Below are 18,661 nucleotides of genomic sequence, written 5' to 3'. Positions count from 1 at the left end.
ACTAAATTTCCTGTTGGGGTAATTATTTACCTACTGACTACTAAGTGGAGTGCTAAACCACTACACCACGGTTGGATTTTAAGAATGAAAAAAAATGTGAAGATGTTTGTTTTTACGCGTGTAGAAATAATTAAGAAAAGGTGTCATTTGAAGTATAATATACAAGAAAAGAAAATGCCAAATGAAAATGCCAAATGCCAAATGATTTTTCTAATGCCAAACGGTTTTCAAAAATGCCAGATTTTTGGAATCTGGCATTTAAAATGCCAAACTGGCAACCCTGATGTTTGTAAAAAGAGATCAAAATGCGAGGTTATCACGATCGAAAAAAAAAATCATTTACCGATCAAATAAAGATTTCTTCGTGGTACAACGCAATAAAAAATATATAGAGGAAATTGACTTTCAAACAGGTCTAATCGAAATTTTAATTACACTGGCTAAGTGAAAATAGTCTCTGCTCCGTTCCTGCTACTTTCACTCAGTTTATTTCCGGAGCATGAATTTTGTAGGATACGATTTTTTTTTCAGTTACACCTGCAGCCAACCTAAACAGTATACAGGCAAGTTCGACAAAGTCGGTAAAGATGTTGGTTTTTAAGTCTAATTGTATGATTTGCTTGTGTTCATTAAAGTGTATTTATTATGCTGATCATCAATTCATAATCTTACTTGTCTCATCGACACAACTGTTACTGTCAGGATCTCCCCTAACTCCAACCCTACCCTCACAACCCAATTCAAACTCAAAACTCTATAAATCCATTTCCAAGTCTCATCTCCATGGGCTCGTCAGTTGAAGTTGAAGTAAATATCTCCCCCCCCCCCAGACTGTGAAACGTTGGCTGTCCATTGTGTCACAGAACCTTTGAAACGAATAACCTCGCTTTTACTTTTGCCTTTACTTTTCATTTTTATTTCGGAGTGTCTCTAGCTACGGTAACTTTTTTAGGCAGTTTAAGTTTAGTAGTGAGCAGCAGCAGTGGGAGTCAAATTGTGACCTAACTCGCCCATAAGAAAGTTATGACTGGAAATTGCGTTCGCTTTTACTAAAAGCTTTAGAAGGATTCAATTAAAGATGCATAATTTCGTTATAAAGAGGAATATCGCAGATATTTTGATATCATTATTTTCGTTACTAACCGGGCACCTGTGACCTAGCCTCAGGATCTAAGTACATGGTAACATTTTTACAAGGTAACTTTGAATCTCGCCTTTAATGGGTTAAATTGTATTGTTTGATTTTTTAAAATAACACACACACACACACAAACACACATACAGAGCGAAAGTCTATCCATAGCTTGTTTTGTAGCGGCAAACCAGTTACGGAGATACCATGCCAGGTTACAGTGCACGAAGACACTGCCTGTTTATTTTTATCCAACAAAGACAGGCGTTAGGTGTCGCTCTGTGAGTGTGAGGAGCATATCTAGAGTCCAGTGTTAGTGTTACCAGCTAGGTCATGCTAAGTGTCGCTCAGAAATTTTTGCCCTGATTATAACGACCTTCATAAGTTTACTATGGTGACATCAATGTTGTTTGATTGCCTGAGAATAATAATATAAAAATAATAAAACTAAAAGGCTCTGCATTCCAAACTGGGATAGTAAAATTTGCCTATTCCCAACTGGTGTTAGGGATACATTAGTACAATTGGTGTATGGGAGTGTATGTACATGCTAACCGGGCACCTAGCCTCAGGATCTATCTATGTCCATGATACCTACGGTAACTCGTTTGCCGCTGCAATAAAAGCAATGGATGGACCTCGTTCTGTATGTGTGTGTGTTTTATTTTAAAAAATCAAACAATACAATTTAAACCATTAAAGTTAAAGGCGAGATTCAATCTTACTTTAACCTAACACCAGATCTTAGTCTTTTATGTTATCATTAAAAGCTATGCAATTATAGCTTAATTGGTGGAAATGATTTATTCTGCATTAACAATAGGAAAACTGTAATCTGTATGAATAAAAAATCAGTGTTACTGTTAAGAGGTTAACATTGCACAAACCACGTATCATAAAGCACCTCCATAACACCCCTTTCATCTACGTCATCAGGCGACCCATTGTTTCTTTCATCTTGTGCGGCTATGTGGTCTTGTGGTATGACACTCGCTTTCGGATTGGAAAGTCCTGGGTTCGAGCCTCCCGTTTGGCGCATAGTTGAGTCCTTTGAAAAGGCTCTTTACTCACATTCTCTCACCGTACTCAGGTGTAAAATGAGTACCTGGCTGTTAACGGCGTTGTCTTTGTCCGAAAAATTGTAATATCGCCTAACAGGTGGCATGTCCCGTCCTACATGTTAAATGTTGCGTCAAGCACATTTAGTGGATATTGCACTATATAAAGCTCAATTATTTTTTTTAAATCTTCCTCCATGCCCCTCCCCCCATCTCTCTCTCTTGTTTTAGTGTCATCCGTCATCCGTTCCCCTTCGCATCACATAGTAAAACTAATACAAAAACTTTCTGCTTGGTTTGCAAATCAAGGTCATAAGTTACCTTGCACCAAGCTCAATGCCCCCTGCCCCTTCAACCCTCCCATCCAAAGCACTGTTCAAGGTTACCGTGTATGTTATCGTGTACGTAGATCCTGAGGCTAGGTGTCCGGTTACCGTTTACGTAGACACTCCTTGTGCGTATTTCAAACCGGTATTGGTAAAGTATTGACGACTATATTTTTTACAGATTAATATATGAGTAACTTTGTGAACCTTCTCATATATTTCATGCTATTTCTATCATCCGTTGACTCAAAATAATACGAAGAAAATCTGCTAATAATGCTCACACCTTTTTTTACCTTTGACTTCCATCCATGGGTGAAAGTTCGCCGGAAAAATCCGGCATGGCCGGATTTTTATTTTTGAAAAAGAGGTCTCGCCGTTTTTTTTTTTTGTCCCGCCGGAATTCGAAAATGAAAAAAACCGGCAACTGTATAATAATATAATTAACCGCACTTCTGTTTTTTCCTCTTATTGGTAGTTGCAGGATTTTTTTTTCTGAGCACCTGCCTTTGCAGGATTAATATCATTGAGTAACTTTCACCCATGCTTCCATCGCAAATACGCAATTCTGGCATATCTACAACAAAAATTGATGACGTAATTTTAAATCTCTCTTGATACTATCAGTGATTCAATGATGTCACTATCAAATAAAGAGTGAGCTCCCTTATTTCATATTAAAAAAATATTTTGTAAGCCTTGAACTATAAAACGTTCGATGATTTAATATATAGAATTAAATACATTTAAAAAAAATTATAAATCTTTATCAAAAATTATATTTTTTGTCAATTTGATTAGCATTCATTATATTATTTAATAATTTAAATTTTAAATTTAGGATATAAACCTACTCAATATTCTGACAATACACCTACTCAGTATTTATGAATAATACTGACGAGAAAAGAAATTTAGGAAAATAATCAAATTTTTCTCTGATTCTTTGCAAGCGGTTTGAAAATTGGTCTTTATTGCAAGAATCAGAAGTCAATCTGTGTTATAGTTATAGCGGGCAGGGAGGTACATACTGTGTCTTCTATTTCTATCCCCTTATATCTGTTTTCCAACATGCTTTCTGTCTTTGTCTTGGAATGAGATTACTTGGTTTTGTCCTGGCCCTGACCGGAGTCATAGCTGGGAGGGAAACAGTCAAATGCATAGTTATTGTTTTGGGAGATTATATTTTTTTCCTTATAAATCATCTCTCTGTTATGTATATGTATTATTATACAGTAGAACTCGGAAATAGCGAGTTCGACGGGTCCACTCCTGATTACTCGCTATTTCCGAGTTCTCGCTATTCCCGAGTTGCCAGAAAAGGTCACTCGGCCGTACAAAAAGATGGAAAGACAATGTGTGTGTGTTTGTGCGTGTGTGCCGCAAATGACTGTGTGTGGATAAAGTGGGGTGGGGGCGGGGTTGAACACGGCCTTCGTTAACTACGCAATGATGGCCACGGGTTGAAATTGATCCACCCCTAAAACCCACCCCTTCCATTTCCATCAAGATTTCATGTGTCTGTGTGTGTGTGCGCGCGCGAGTGTTTGTATGCACAAGGCATGTTTGATGAGGTAAGCAAGCGCATCACTCAATCACTGACCCACTGAAATGATGGTTCCACGCTCCCTTCTCTCGCTGATCGTGTCGTTCGTCGCTGACCGATGCTGCTAAGTGAGGCATGTTGACATGTTGGCTGCCAGTGCTTACCTCGCGCGTCACGTGGCACCACATTGAGTGAATAATTGACCCCCACCCCCAATACACACACACACACGCACCCAACCCCCACCCAAATTTGTTTCTCCTATGTACCACTACAGACTATGCTACTATGTAATATTACTCGTAACGAGAAATAAGAAAAGGAAAGAAGCTAGGCTAAAAATATTTAAATCACCCTTGTCTGTTGCTTTGCTTTACTTCGAAGTCCTAGGATGGGGCAGGAAATGCTCGTTATTTCCGAGTTGACCTCTTTTTCATACTCGCAACTTTCATGCTAATTTTATTGACTCAAATTATAAGAGAAAAAAACGGGGATTTAGATTTTACTCGCTATTTCAGAGTTCTTGCTATTTCCGAGTACGTTACTTTCATGTTCTACTGTATTTGTTATTTTGAATGTATAATGTAAGCATTTGAGTGTATTCCTCTTTGTTGGATTTTGTGCTTGTGTCCGGATGAGACTTAGGTGATCTCAAACTAAGTACATTGGTGGTGTGCTCTTGGAATCTACATCTGATCCCTATTTGTTCCCAGTTCCCCTATGTCTTACTTTTTCTTGTAATTCTAGAAATTTTTACTTTCCCATTTTCTTTTTTTTACTGGCACTGATATGACCTAAATGTGTTGCTGTAAAACCCTTAATAACAAAAACAAACATCAACCTGTGTTGAGCACGTTTAGTGGATATTGTGCTAAATAAAAGCTCAAGTTCTTCTATTCCTTCTTTTTTCTTTTTTTTTCTTCTCTGTTCGTAGAAGACAGAGAGAGGGAATGATTTTGCAACCAAACGAAACTTTTTAATTGACAACAAACACAGAGTCTGTAATATATTCTCACTCCTGGTTTAAGATATTTAAACTCCAAGTAGTTCTCATACCAGGTCTGGTAGACATCAATTTGAGTGGGAGGTCATAAAATTGGAAAGGTCAATCTTTTCACTTTGACATATGCCAGATTGGCGTCTAATATTCCATCAAGGAAACCAAAATTTTGTACATATTGTTTTCTCACGAGTATAATAGTGATTTTTAATTTCCATGAGTAGTTTAAGTAGTTAATATTTATATTATTGTTCCCCTGAAATATAAAAACATGAGATCTTATCCTTATTTACTAAAATAATTCTGGCACCCAACTACCAAATACCTACTTTTGAATACAATATTGAACATGATGATCTGCGAATGAACTTGATAATCTGCAAAGCAAGTTGCCAATTCCTACAAACAGGTGATATTTAAAGCCAGGAAATAGGGATGTGCCAGGTGAAAGCAAAGGTAAAATTATATGAAATGAACATTTGTTACCATATCACCTGGAGTAGGAATAACGAATGCTGAATGTTCTATTAAAACAATAATAATCAATCTTTTGTATAGCGCACAAATTCCATGAATTCATACTCCAGGGCGCTTTACAGTAAAATACATTTTCACAAAGGGAAAATCAAGTAAAGGGTATAACACTAAAAAAAATTACTTTGAAAAACTGTAAACCAGATTAAATAAAGCTATTTTAAACAGCTTTAGTTCAAAAGAGTGAAAGGTTGAAGGAAGACAGAAAATTCCATGGTTTTTAAGCTGTATTTCATTCAGACAGATCTGTTGAAAACTTTTGTCCTTGATGTAGACCTGTAGTCTTATTTTGATTTGAGTCGAAAGAGAGTGTCTATAAATGTAAAACACATGACCAGGTTGGAACCATAGAAAAGCACTTACTTTATGAATGTGTAAGAATATTAAATTTTAAAAAATTCTGTTATGATCAAAATTATCTTGCAGATTTCTTCTCAACTTTAAGTTCCTCGGAAACTGATTTGTTATGCTGTTTTTGATGTGAGATGGATGAGACAGATCAGGAGATGATGAGTGAAGACATGGATAGTGACAATGAAACCTGGGCAGGGCCAATACCTGGACCAGATGAAAGAATGGAGCAATGCAAGTTGGGAAAGAAAACTTTGAATTTGCCAGAGCTGTTCTTGGAAAAGGTTGTCATGAAAATTAATCGCTACTCTTTTTATAGAAGAAGAAAGCCAGATTTTTAAGGGGTTTTTTGTTGTTTTTTTTTTTGAGGTTTTTTTCTTGTTTATGCTTTCTTTTTTAGTTTTGTATTGTTTATGTATCATTGTGAATTTGTTTTTTCTTTTCTTTATTTTTTCTTTTTTAGCTTTGTTTTTCTTTTGCAATGTGTTTGACAGTGACACGTGTGTACGCACACACACACACACACACACACACACACACACACACACAAATAGAGACACACACAGTTAAGCTGAGATGATTTATATATCGAGAAAAGAAAAAAAAATAATGTAATGTAGAGTATTTAGAAACTGAAGTATGATATTCACTTTTTATTTTTTTGTTCTCTCTAATCTTTTATTGAAATATCTCAGAAAAATATGATATGATGCATATCAATAACTAACTATTGGTTTTCATTTTTCATTCTTTTCTTTTTCAGAATCACATCTTTATGTCTGTTTTGTCCATGGATACATGGGATAATGTTTTATCAGATGAAAACAGAAGTTATTTAGAGGTGTGTTAATATATAATTTAAAAAATAAATTTCAATGTTGACAATATTTTATAGTTTTTCGTCATTGGAAAAGATGAAATCTGCAATGTACTGATATTATCATATTTATATTAATGCAGTCAATCAGTTGAATTAATCATATAATTATAACATTGTAATAATGCGGCTATGTAGTCTTGTGGTATGGTACTTGCCTTTGGAGTGATAGGTCCAGGGTTGAAGTTTCGCTTTGAGCGGTGCATAGTTGAGCCTTGAAAAGGGCTCTTTACTCACATTCTCTAACTATACTCATGTGTAAAATGAGTGCCTGGCAGTTAACAGTTTTGTCTCTGTCATTAAAAATTGTAATACCGCTTATAGTCATCATGTCTCATCCCACATGTTAAGTGTTGCTGTTGTCTTTATCTGACAAATCTTGTGATCGTCGCCGTCCAAGCAGTGTCAGCTCAGTGAATCAAATAAAGACAAGAATTGATCAGATCTGATAGAACTTCTCTTGATGAGATAGCAGGTACAAATAGACATTGAAACGACTGAAAGCAAGAAGTCATCGAGGTAGACCGGATTTGGAGATGGAACGAGTACTGTTGCTTCATGAAAATATCCTTCCACACACATGTCGGGAAAAGGAGGTAATCGATGGATGATGCTGTCTCACCCTGCATATTCACTAGACCTGACACTTTCAGGCTTCCATCTTTTTGGTCCACTGAAGGAGGCAATGAGGGAACATGGCTTTGAAGATGATGAAGAAGCCAAGATAGTAGTGAAAAATTGTCAGAAAGTTCAGTCAGCTCAGTTTTACAAGGACAGGATAGATGGCCTTACAAAAAGGAGGACTGTGGCTATCGAGAGAGGCGGAGACTATGTTGAGAAATAACATTCTACTTGGCTAATGCCGAACTTTAATTCGAGGTATAATGCATGATATTGATTCAATTTGTTTTATAGTAAAAAGCAGAGTCCCATTACCTTTTGGCTCACCCTCGTAGATGTTTAAGTGCCATTTAGACTTGGATTTTCTTGCTAAGATTATTTGAACCACATACACATTTGTAAATAAATAGAAGAATTTGAAAATGATGTTTTTATAGCGCCTAACTACAGTAAACCCAATATATTCTGAGTGAGTTTACATAAAATGCATTCAGAAATTTTCTTCATTCTTTTTTTTTTAATCCAGAAATTTTTACCCAGCTTTCCTGCAAATGACAAAGAAAGGAAAAGAGAAACAATAAAGTGAGTTTGTGACATCACAATTGTAAACAGCAGAACTGATTTTTTCTTCTCCTTCTCTTCTTCTTCTTCTTCTTCTTCTTCTTCTTCTTCTTCTTCTTCTTCTTCTTCTTCTTCTTCTTCTTCTCTTTTTCTCCTTCTTCTTCTTTTCTTCTCCTTTTCCTTCTTCTTTTTTTTCTCTTCTTCTTCTTTCTTTCTTTCTTCTTCTTCTCTCTCTTCTTCTCTCTTCTTCTTCTTTCTTCTTCTTCTTTCTTCTTCTCTTCTTCTTCTTCTCTTCTCTTCTTCTCTTTTCTTCTTCTTCTTCTTCTTCTTCTTCTTCTTTCTTCTTCTCTTCTTCTTCTTCTTTTTTTTTTTCTTCTTCTTCTTCTTCTTCTTCTTCTTCTTCTTCTTCTTCTTCTTCTTCTTCTTCTTTTCCCTTTTTTTTCTGAATTTTTCAAAATATTGTAAAATGCAGGTAAATTCTAGTAGATCAGTTCAATTTTGACAATTCACTTTCTTCATTTTCTGGATATTGGAAAGAGATAAAGTTGTCATAAAACTCCTCAAAACGTCTTTGTGTATTGCATTCCAGATGTGTACAATTTTTAAATGTCGTAAGAATCCTACAATTTTTTTCATTCATAACAATCATTCCATTAATTTAATTTTTTCTCCCTCATCCCCTCCCTCTATTTTCTCTATGTTTTGTTGTCATTTAGTCATTGTGATGCCTTTTACCCATTTGCTTGTAGATACGAGGGCTCTTTCAGAAATAACCGAAAAATGCCCATTGCTCAGCAACCAGTGGAGATTTTTTAATTCTGTAAACGACATGATATTCCTTATTTCCTTACGGATATTCCCAGAAATTATGAGGTGCATCATTTTGCACAATGAATTTCTAGACGATTTTAAAGATGGCGGCCCACCTTGAAACTTGGTCAAAGGAGGAAATCAGAGCTGTCATACGTTTTTTGAACGCCAAAAGTCTGATACCTACCGAAATTCATAAAGAACTTCAGAGTGTATATGGTGAGCATGTTATAAGCCGTACACAAGTCTATCACTGGTGTAATTTGTTTGAAGCCGGCCATTCCGACTTGACAGACAGGGAAGGGAGAGGGCGTTCGATAACTGCGACGTCAGAAGACAATGTGGAGCGAGTTGATGAGCTTATTCTTCAAGACAGGAGGTTGAAACTTCATGAAATCGCAAGCAGTCTTGAAATTTCGGAAACTTCTGCCCATAGAATTGTATTTGATGAACTTGGCTACAGAAAAGTCAGCGCAAGATGGGTTCCTAAGCAATTGACAGACAATCATAAAGAATAAAGATTGAACATCTGCAGGGAACTTTTGAGAAGAAGCAAGAGCTCATGCAGGGTTCACGGGCATACGCCAATGCCGGCGGAGACTTTCTAGGGTACGATGTGACTTTTCTTGACAGCATAGTCACCGGTGATGAGACTTGGTTGCACCATTGCACCCCAGAAACAAAGCAAGATTCGATGACATGGAAACATCCATCCTCACCTGTCGCAAAGAAATTCAAAGTCATGCGGTCAGCAAAGAAATAATGGGAACTGTTTTCTGGGACAGTCGTGGTGTTATTCTATTCGAAACCTTACAACCTGGAGAAACAATCAATGCTGCAAGGTACTGCCAAACTCTTGACAAGCTTAGGGAGGCCATTCGGTTAATTATGAAAGAGCCCTCGTATATTTGTAATTTGTATTATAGTTTTTGTATGATCATGGTTGATAATAATAAAAATGTGTTTACTGCAATTGCCTTCTCTGTTTAATAAATGTTTATTTTTTTCAAAATGCTGTTTAGGATGTTGCTTGGGGGAGAAGATTTCAGGTTTGGTAATCCAATGAAACAGCTCCAGAGGAACTTAAAAGGTATGTTATTATTTTTTATATCATACAAGTGCTCTATAAGGTTTTTCTTTCATACTAGCAATTTGACGCTAGCTGTCACTTACTGCCTATAGCTTGGTTGTTATTCACACTTGGATAATTGCGTGATTCATCTAAATTGGACAAGGTCTAATTTGTGAGTATTTTTCTAGGTTTGGCTTTAAATATAGAGATGCACATATACACAAACACAAATGTTGTTATTTTGTCCTTTTGGCCAGGCAAAATGTTTATTTCAGAGTTTTATTTGTTTCAAAAATTGTTTGTGTATAAGAGTGTCTAGTTTGTGACCAACTGTTTCTAAATGGTATTATGTCAGGATGAATTGGACCCTGAAATGTGAATTTTTAAAAATAAAAGGTTGAGCATTGATAAAGCATAATATCCACTAAATGTGATCAAAGCATTTTACAATGGGTCCTTAGCCTACAGTAACATTTAATATGTAGGATGAATCATGATGCTTGTTGAAATGATAGATGATAAGAAATATGAACTTTCACTTTTTTTGCAAGCTAAGAAATTGTATTTATTCTCCAGCATAGAATGAATTAAAGCAAAGGTTCATATTTGCGGCTATAATATGATATATTAGGGGGAAGCGTGGCTCAGCGGTACGGTCTTTGCTTTGTACCCAAAAGGTACCGAGTTCGACTACCCGCCTCGTTGTGTGGCCTTGAGCAGGTAATTTCGCCCTAGCTCATTCTGCTGTATTGCACTGCGGCTGAGGCCTGGGTTATTCCAGTCTTCCCTTGTAATAGACCCTAAAGACAAATTTCCCCTTGGGGATGAATAAAGGGAATTTTTATTTTTAAAATTTATGTCAATTTTCAGCACCTGGTTCATTCTGTCATAATACCACTTTGAGGTGACGAGTCACATTTGGACAATATGGTCTGAATGATGTGAATGACAAATAATGGTCAAGTGAACAAAAAAGTAATTTAGTATGATTTTTGTTTTTTTTTTAAATTTTTATTAAAAAATAACAGAGGGATACCTTCATCCTGAAATTGCAAGGTATAAAAAACAGACTCGTCAGTTTCGTATCAGGGATTACAAGATGAGGCAGCAGCGTCGACTTTCAGATTTACTCAAACAGCTCTTGTTGTCAAGACAGGTATGGTGAAAGGTCAACCCTTGATAATGACAATAATTCACATTTGTTAAGCACAGCTTATCCCGCTGTATTAATCATTTATTTGAAATGTTTTAAAATGAAGATATTTAATAAATAACAACTACTCTGACACATGATTAACCCATATAGGGAATGAGATTTCAAAACAAATTTAAGAGTAGCGCCCCTTTGTTGGAAGTCGCGTCTTGACAACCGACAGGTGCTATCGCCATTATTAGTACCAATCATCAGCGGGAAGTTCAGTAAGTTTAGGAAGGGTTGTCTCATCGTATTGTATTATTTATCAACATCTTTTATTTTTAATTTGTAGTCTACAACATATTTTGTATTTGCAGCACTTGGCTTGTAGTTGGTTTGTTTACAAATAACTTCTCCGCCGGTGACGTCAAATCAAGGGACGCTACTCTTCCGCTAATCTCATTCCCTATATTGTTTCTGGTTCCTCTGCCTAGTGAAAATTATCTTGTAATATGACACCATTCTTTTTGGACATCTATTTTCATCATTCAATAGATTTCATATTGATTGCTAGTTTCACATTATTTTTAAGAAAATGGATAAATCTTAGTTCTCACTATTCTTATAGAACTTTTTCAATCTTTGATCCATCGGCTTTATTTATTTATTAAAAATGTTTATATCCAAATTAATCTTCCACATTTAATCTACACATTAAATTTAGTCCTGTACATTGTCCTTTTAAATACTATCGTCAGACACTATGGATGTCAATTTTAAAAACTTTGTTTTCAGGAATTATTTGAACAAGCAGCCACATTGGCTCCTGGTGAACCTTTCAAATTTAATTATCCTCCTCCTGAGAGAAAGAGAATCCTGCATATAGAAGAAGTTGTGAAAAAGAAAACAATAAGGTATTAACCCTTTTGATTCCTCGAGATATTTTGTGTATATAAATCATATAGGTCTATTTAGGGTAATTCATTTCACATACAGTTTGCTATGAATATTGATAAGTAATAAATGTGAATATTAAATAATTATGTCTAGTTAAGAAAGTCTAGCATGATACAGACACAAGAGGAATGGTGATATTTCTTGTTTCATATACCGATTAATGCTGCAATTGCAATTTCTTTGAATTTATATTTTAAGAAGATAAGACGGAGTGGTTATAAATTTTTAAAAATTAGATACCTCACATGCCACACTAAATAGTTAATGGTTATACGTGATCATAAATTAATTGGGGTATATATATATAATGTGTGTGTGTGTGTAATACAGTTTCTTGAGCTGCGAAGGACTAGAATTTTGAACGTTTTCATCATCCAGTTCTTGATACATAGATGGTTGATGAGCAAATGCTTAAGTAGAAATGTGATTTGTTTTTATACATTTCTCCTTTAAACAGGATTTTGAAAGAAGTGAGAGAAGAATGTGGAGTTCCAGATACCTCATCAGATGAAGATGAGGAAACATCAAGTAAGCTGGGATTATTGTTGTTATTATCATTATTATTATTATTATTATGATTATTATTATTATTATTAATTATTATTATTATTATTAATTATTTATTATTATTATTCATTATATTATTATTATTATTATTTAGTTATATCATCATATAATTATTGTTATTATTATTATTATTGTTATTATTATTCTTATTTGATTATTATTACTTTCTATTTTATTATTATATATTATTATATTATTATTATTATTTTATTATTATTATTATTATTATATATTATTATTATAATATTATTATTATTATTATTATTATTATTATTATTATTATTATTATTATGTTTTCCACACTATCTCCCTCTTCCATATTTCACTTTCCAGGCAAGTTTGATTTGAAGAACCAAATTCAGAGTAACAATTTTCAGCAATAGGTAGTAATCATTAGCAAAAGTAGAATGTGTTTTCATATTCACTATTAGTATAATTATAAATATTGAAGTAGTATTTTTATGGCAGTGAGAGTAACAATGATACATCATCATTGTCTTGGTCATAGTAGCGATCACGAGTTTGTCATTTATATTTCTGATATATCTTCTTTTTTTTATTACTTTCATTTGTTTAAATTTTTAGATTTATTTTTATTTATTTATTTATTGCCTTACTTATCCTTTCAATGTTTCCATTGACACAGGTCCAGTTCAACGAAGTAGGAAACAACTGTTTAAGTCCTTAGGCCCCATTCCATCTCCTGAACCCACAATTCCTAGTGTTGTGGCCACATTTGCTAGCAAACCACAGTTGGTGAATGGCGATGCCGGCATTGGAAGTGGGACCAGTAAAGAGGTTGGAGGAGATGGTGTTTTAGCAGCAGGCTTTGGTCCTGGAGGAAACCTTCCAGGGTCTGCTCATGCAAATTCTGCACACATCAAACGTCCACGCCCTATCAGTCCAGTTGAAGTTACCGAGGAAAGCTACAAAATGCTATTGAAGTTACACAAAAAGAAAAAGCTGCTTGATTCTGTAAGTAAACAAGAATCCTAATCACCATCATAATCTTCATCATCATCATCATCTCAAAGGAACCATACTTTAGATTGCCCATAACCATATTTTACTCGAATTTCCCACTAATATTTTATAATGTTGAGTTTATTTATCCATTGATGTATTAGATTCGTTTCAATGTTTTGTTTTCATGCATAGAAAATGTTGCCTTGCACCATACCACGGAAAGGCATAATAAAAGATGAATCACCATCGAATCACCATTATTTAACATGTTACAAGTCTAAAATAATAGTTGTCACATTATTTCATTGCTTTATTATTGATTTTTTAAAATTCTTTAATTTGTACCTTAACATTGTATATTATAGGACCTGCCTGAACTCGATTCCAACAACATCATGTTGCAAGATATTCTCTCTAGATGTCAGGCAAAGAAGAAGAATTCCAAGGCCATATTGAGTAAGTTGATCATACAATAGATCTCGGTTTCAGGCCTGAAAGGCCATTTTTTTCCTTTTGTATAACTGTATAATTGTTTAGGTAGTTTGGGTCTATTTTAGAAATTTTGGTTCAAATCACTATTAGTTTCTATTTCACATTACAGATACAGGCAGGCCTGTGCCTCCATATTAACTAGCAATTTCTAAGAAAAAGAATAAATTAGATTGGAAGATTGGCGTTTTTTCCTTATTGTTTGTTAATTTGTTTTAAAATTTGGGTCTTCATATGTTACACACTTGATTGAGCTTTTTTTATATAGCGCAATATCCACTAAACGTGCTCAAATCGCTTTACAAGGGGTCCCTGATTAACAGCAACATTTAACATTTAGGACGGGACATGATGCCTGTTAGGCGATATTACATTTTGTTTTCGGACGGAGACAACGCTGTTAACAGGCAGGTACTCATTTTACATCTGAGTACGGTGAGAGAATGTGAGTAAAGAGCCTTGTCCAAGGACTCAACTATGCGGCGAGCGAGGCTCGAACCCAGGACCTTCTGATTCGAAAGCGAGTGTCATACCACTAGACCACATAGCTGCACAATGATGAGTTAATAACTTCTTTATTTGCCTTTCTGTATTTATATTTATTATGGATGTAATGCCATATACATCTTACTCATAACAACTTGACTCATAATAGAGTTTTGTACGTTCATGTGTGTCAATTAATCTGATTATTCATTTCAACAGAGGAGACAAATGAATGCAGTCCTGCCACTGCCAAGAAACGCTTGAAGATGAAAGGAAAGGGAGAGAAGAAAGGCAAATCCAAAAATAAGGAATCCGATGTGAAAGAAGAGGAGCATTCTGTGACTTCCTTAACGCCTAGTCTTACTCTAGATACCAGTGCAATCATGACTGGTCCAGACGAAGCCATGGAAGAGTAAGTGACTCCTTAAAAAAAATTTGTCAATATTGTCATTCCATCTCGAGAAATGCTGTGTATGAATTTAACCATAAACCAAGGAGAAAAAAATTACATACATGCTTACTTAAGTGATACCTAACGATGATTTCCAGCACAGGTTCTAATAGATCCTCTTCGCTGAGCTCCAGTTGTTCTTTATCAGGCCAGTCCTCATATGGCCAGTGTTAATTTTTTGTTTGTAGTTATGTAATATTTTTTGCTGCTTCCAGTATTTGTCAAGTCTATTTTTAAACGAATTCAAAATTATTTTTTTTGTGCATATCTTATAATCAGGCAAACTATTCAACAGCTGAACAACAAACTTTTTATTATCTATCCTTGCCCTATTGTATTGTACAACTCATCCTTAAAGGCTAAGATGTATATCATTCTTTTTATTTTTTAATTTCATATTTCAACTTATATTTTTTAAACATTGATATGCCTATCCATTTAATATTTTCAAAACTTTTGTTTTCCTAATAGGCCGCCGATCATAAGAACTAGTCAGTCAACAGCAACCAATTTTATGTGTCTCCTTCGAGATAAACTGATGGAGTTTCCAGAAATGAAATCATCGACCCAAAAGGTTAGGGTTCACAGCTTAAAAATTTAGTAGTCTGGTCTCTATTTTCCTCATTGTTATTTAAAAAAAATATTTATTTGTAAGTCAATGTTACGCATGTTTGATTATCATTTCGTTTATAAGATTATATCAACATAAAAATTGAAATGCTACAATTCACAAAGATCCGAACAAGTGTGTATGAAAGGTGCCAAGACAAAGCAAGAAAGAAAAATAGAAGAAAAAAAAAATCAAAAAAATTCAGCCTACTCGATTGGGGATCGAACCTCAGACCTTCTGATTACCAGTCAGATGTGCTACCATTACATGTCAAGCTCATCTGGGGATTGGACTGATTTTTTGGGATGGTATTTTTTTTTCTTCTATTTTTCTTTCTTGCTTCGTCTGGCACCTTTCATACACACTTGTTCAGATCTTTATCTTAAAATGGTGCCTGCTTCTTCATTCCTTCATACGATTCACAACAGATGAGCCTTCAGTATATAACATATAACACTGATTACTCTTCTGTTGTAAATCTTGCATTTCAATTTTTTATGTAGATATATGCCTTGTGAATCAAATTTGCCTCGATTTGGTTTAACCAATTAACTGATATTTTATCTATACACTATATTTTTCAACATTTTAACACTTTTTATTCTCACAGAGAGGTTAGTCAAATGAATTTCATGTTTTCTTATATCAGAAAATCTACCTTTTTCTATCAAGAGCTTTTAATAAAACTTGATTTTATTTGAATTATTTCCATAGCTTGAAGAGCAAGTTCGTGACTGGCTAGAATTGAATGATGAAATATCCAATCCTTGGCTTGCCTTGGAGAAAAACTGGTTGGAACTCATACCTTCTGCCCTCAAATTCCTTGGAGGAAATGAATTAGGTAAGATTCTTAAGGTGATATGATTTACATTGCTAGGTTAAGCATCACCAACAAACTGTCTGTCTTCTCCTTTGTCAGTGGATCTACCTGCCAACTGTTGTGAACAATTCATAATTGTATGAAAATTTCTTCACAATCGGCACTGATTATATATTTGTTCAATTCAGGTTGTTAAACATAAAAGTGTAAACCTTGACAGCTATAGATGTATGAAATTGCTGCCGGGCGCAGACTTTTTTTTATAACAAATCTTTTAAAAATTACTACAATTATCAATTTTGGATGAAAATCTCAACTATGACAGTCTTCATAAGTAAAATTGTTAGGGATCCATTGTTTCTTTTCACCCTCACATATTTTGGATTTTGATTTTGGTCATTTAAAAAACTTTTTGTCCTATTTTTTAATCAATTTTTTTTTTAGACAAATGCACCCCTTTTATATGTAGAGATGGCATGAATGTAACAGATGGAGTTTGTAATGTGATGTAATGTATCATCATCACATTTTCAAGACTAGTAATCTGAAGTAAATCTTTAATTTCTTGTCAGATGAATAATTATACCGTGCAGCTATGTGGTCTTGTATGACACTCGCTTTCGGACCAGTAGGTCCTGGGTTCGTGCCTCACTCGTCGCCTAACAGGCGTCGTGTCCCGTCCTACATGTTAAATGTTGCTGTTGACCAGGGACCCCTTGTTAAGCTCTTTGAGCATATTTAGTGGATATTGCGCTCTATAAAAAAGCTAAAAAAAACCCCTCAATATCAAGGCATTGTTAAGGGGCAACATGGCTCAGCGGTACGGTATTTGCTTCGTGTCTGAAAGGTACTGAATTCGACTATCCGCTGCGCTGCTTGGCCTTGAGCAAGTCACCTCGCCCTTGCTCACTTTGCGGCGTTGCACTACGGCTAACACCTTGGTTATTCCAGTCTTCCCTTGGAATAGACCCTAAAGACAAATTTTTCCCCTTGGTTAACAATAAAAGGAATTTTATTATTTTTTTTTTTCTTATTATGATATGTTATCATGTAAATCTTATTTTATTCGTTTAAACAGGTCAGACCATGGAGGGGTTTATACCATTCGTTGACCACAAGGAAAGGATACAGCAATGGCGATGGATTGCATCAGGGCGGGATTCTGATCCAGAACTTACCTCAGTGTTTCGATTCTGGCTGCAGCACAAAGATGATGTAAATATAGAAACTCACGAGATGGTCCAGGGTTCCCCACCTCCACCCAAAGCGTAAGTGTAAAACAGTTTCACTAACAGGGCTTGACCTGTGTACGTGTAAAACAGTTTCCCTAACAGGCCTTGACCTGTTTAAGTATAAAACCGTTTCCCTGTTAGGCCTTGACCTGTGTAAATGTAAAACAGTTTCTCTAACAGGCCTTGACCTGTGTAATTGTAAAACCGTTTCTCTAACAGGCCTTGACCTGTGTAAGTTTAAAACTGTTTCCTTAACAGGCCTTGACCCGTATACATATAAAAGTTTCCTGACAGGCCTTGACCTGTGTAAGTGTTAAACTGTTTCTCTAACAGGCCTTGACCCATGTAAATATAAAAGTTTCCTGACAGGCCTTTACCTTTGTATGTGTAAAACAGTTTCCCTAACAGGCCTTTACCAATATAACTGTAGAACAGTCTCTGACAGGCCTTCACCCGTGTAAGTGTTAAACAATTTCCTAACAGGCCTTGACCTGTCAGTATTTCATGATAAACCTGAAAGACATAAATGATTTTTGTTTTGCATATAAAGCAAACTTAAATTTGTAAATGTCTCCCCACTGTTATTTTTGTTTGTTATAATTTATTTAGTTATTATTTTTTTTTACCAGCAAGACCAGTGATCAGCTGTCACATGTCTAAAAATATTGTAACCAGTTGACAGTGAGAAATGGTGTACATTTTGCGACCTACATATTATCAAAAGAAAAGAGTAATTCATATATGGTACTTCTTCAAAAGGGTTGGACCCCTTTACCAAAGCCTTTACAACCATATTCTGTAAGACTCCACACCATGTCAAGAGGAGGATTTAAGAGGATTTATTTTGTGTGCGTCTGTATTAATTTATTTGCCGTTTCACATTTTCAACTCGTTATTTATGTTGTTTTTCTTTTTCTCTCTTTTTAGAAAAACAAATTTTATAGTACGCCCTACTTCAAGCAATGAAAAGGCTTTGTTCAGAGAACAGGTAACATTTTTCAACAAGACATATTGTTACTTGTTTACTTTGTGTATAATTTTCATCATCTTTGTCCGGAAA

General features: G+C 35.0%; 1 protein-coding gene across 3 annotated transcripts in view; it reads left to right on the top strand.

Moving 5' to 3' along the window:
- The first annotated feature begins 276 nt into the window (after positions 1-276).
- The window catches only part of LOC144970485 (uncharacterized), a 32,893-nt gene continuing 14,508 nt past the window's right edge, over positions 277-18,661 (top strand). The window contains exons 1-15 of one of the 3 annotated variants that reach the window (XM_078910182.1): positions 277-563; positions 6,023-6,231; positions 6,711-6,788; positions 7,972-8,027; positions 9,839-9,906; positions 10,917-11,044; positions 11,819-11,937; positions 12,438-12,508; positions 13,194-13,522; positions 13,879-13,969; positions 14,708-14,900; positions 15,411-15,513; positions 16,264-16,390; positions 17,448-17,637; positions 18,529-18,589. In XM_078910182.1, the coding sequence (XP_078766308.1) occupies positions 6,082-6,231; positions 6,711-6,788; positions 7,972-8,027; positions 9,839-9,906; positions 10,917-11,044; positions 11,819-11,937; positions 12,438-12,508; positions 13,194-13,522; positions 13,879-13,969; positions 14,708-14,900; positions 15,411-15,513; positions 16,264-16,390; positions 17,448-17,637; positions 18,529-18,589 (1,764 nt within the window). In that variant the 5' untranslated portion in view covers positions 277-563; positions 6,023-6,081. Of the gene's footprint in view, positions 582-6,022; positions 6,232-6,710; positions 6,789-7,971; positions 8,028-9,838; positions 9,907-10,916; positions 11,045-11,818; positions 11,938-12,437; positions 12,509-13,193; positions 13,523-13,878; positions 13,970-14,707; positions 14,901-15,410; positions 15,514-16,263; positions 16,391-17,447; positions 17,638-18,528; positions 18,590-18,661 lie in introns of all 3 variants that reach the window. The other 2 variants (XM_078910183.1, XM_078910184.1) reach the window with 2 other exon arrangements.

Source organism: Berghia stephanieae, chromosome 4 (assembly GCF_034508935.2).
Source record: "Berghia stephanieae isolate SIO BIC M18660-M18661 chromosome 4, UCSD_Bste_1.3, whole genome shotgun sequence".
NCBI lineage: Eukaryota > Metazoa > Mollusca > Gastropoda > Nudibranchia > Aeolidiidae > Berghia > Berghia stephanieae.
The sequence above is the reverse complement of the archived record's forward strand: the minus strand, read 5'-3'. Positions and strand labels throughout refer to the sequence as shown.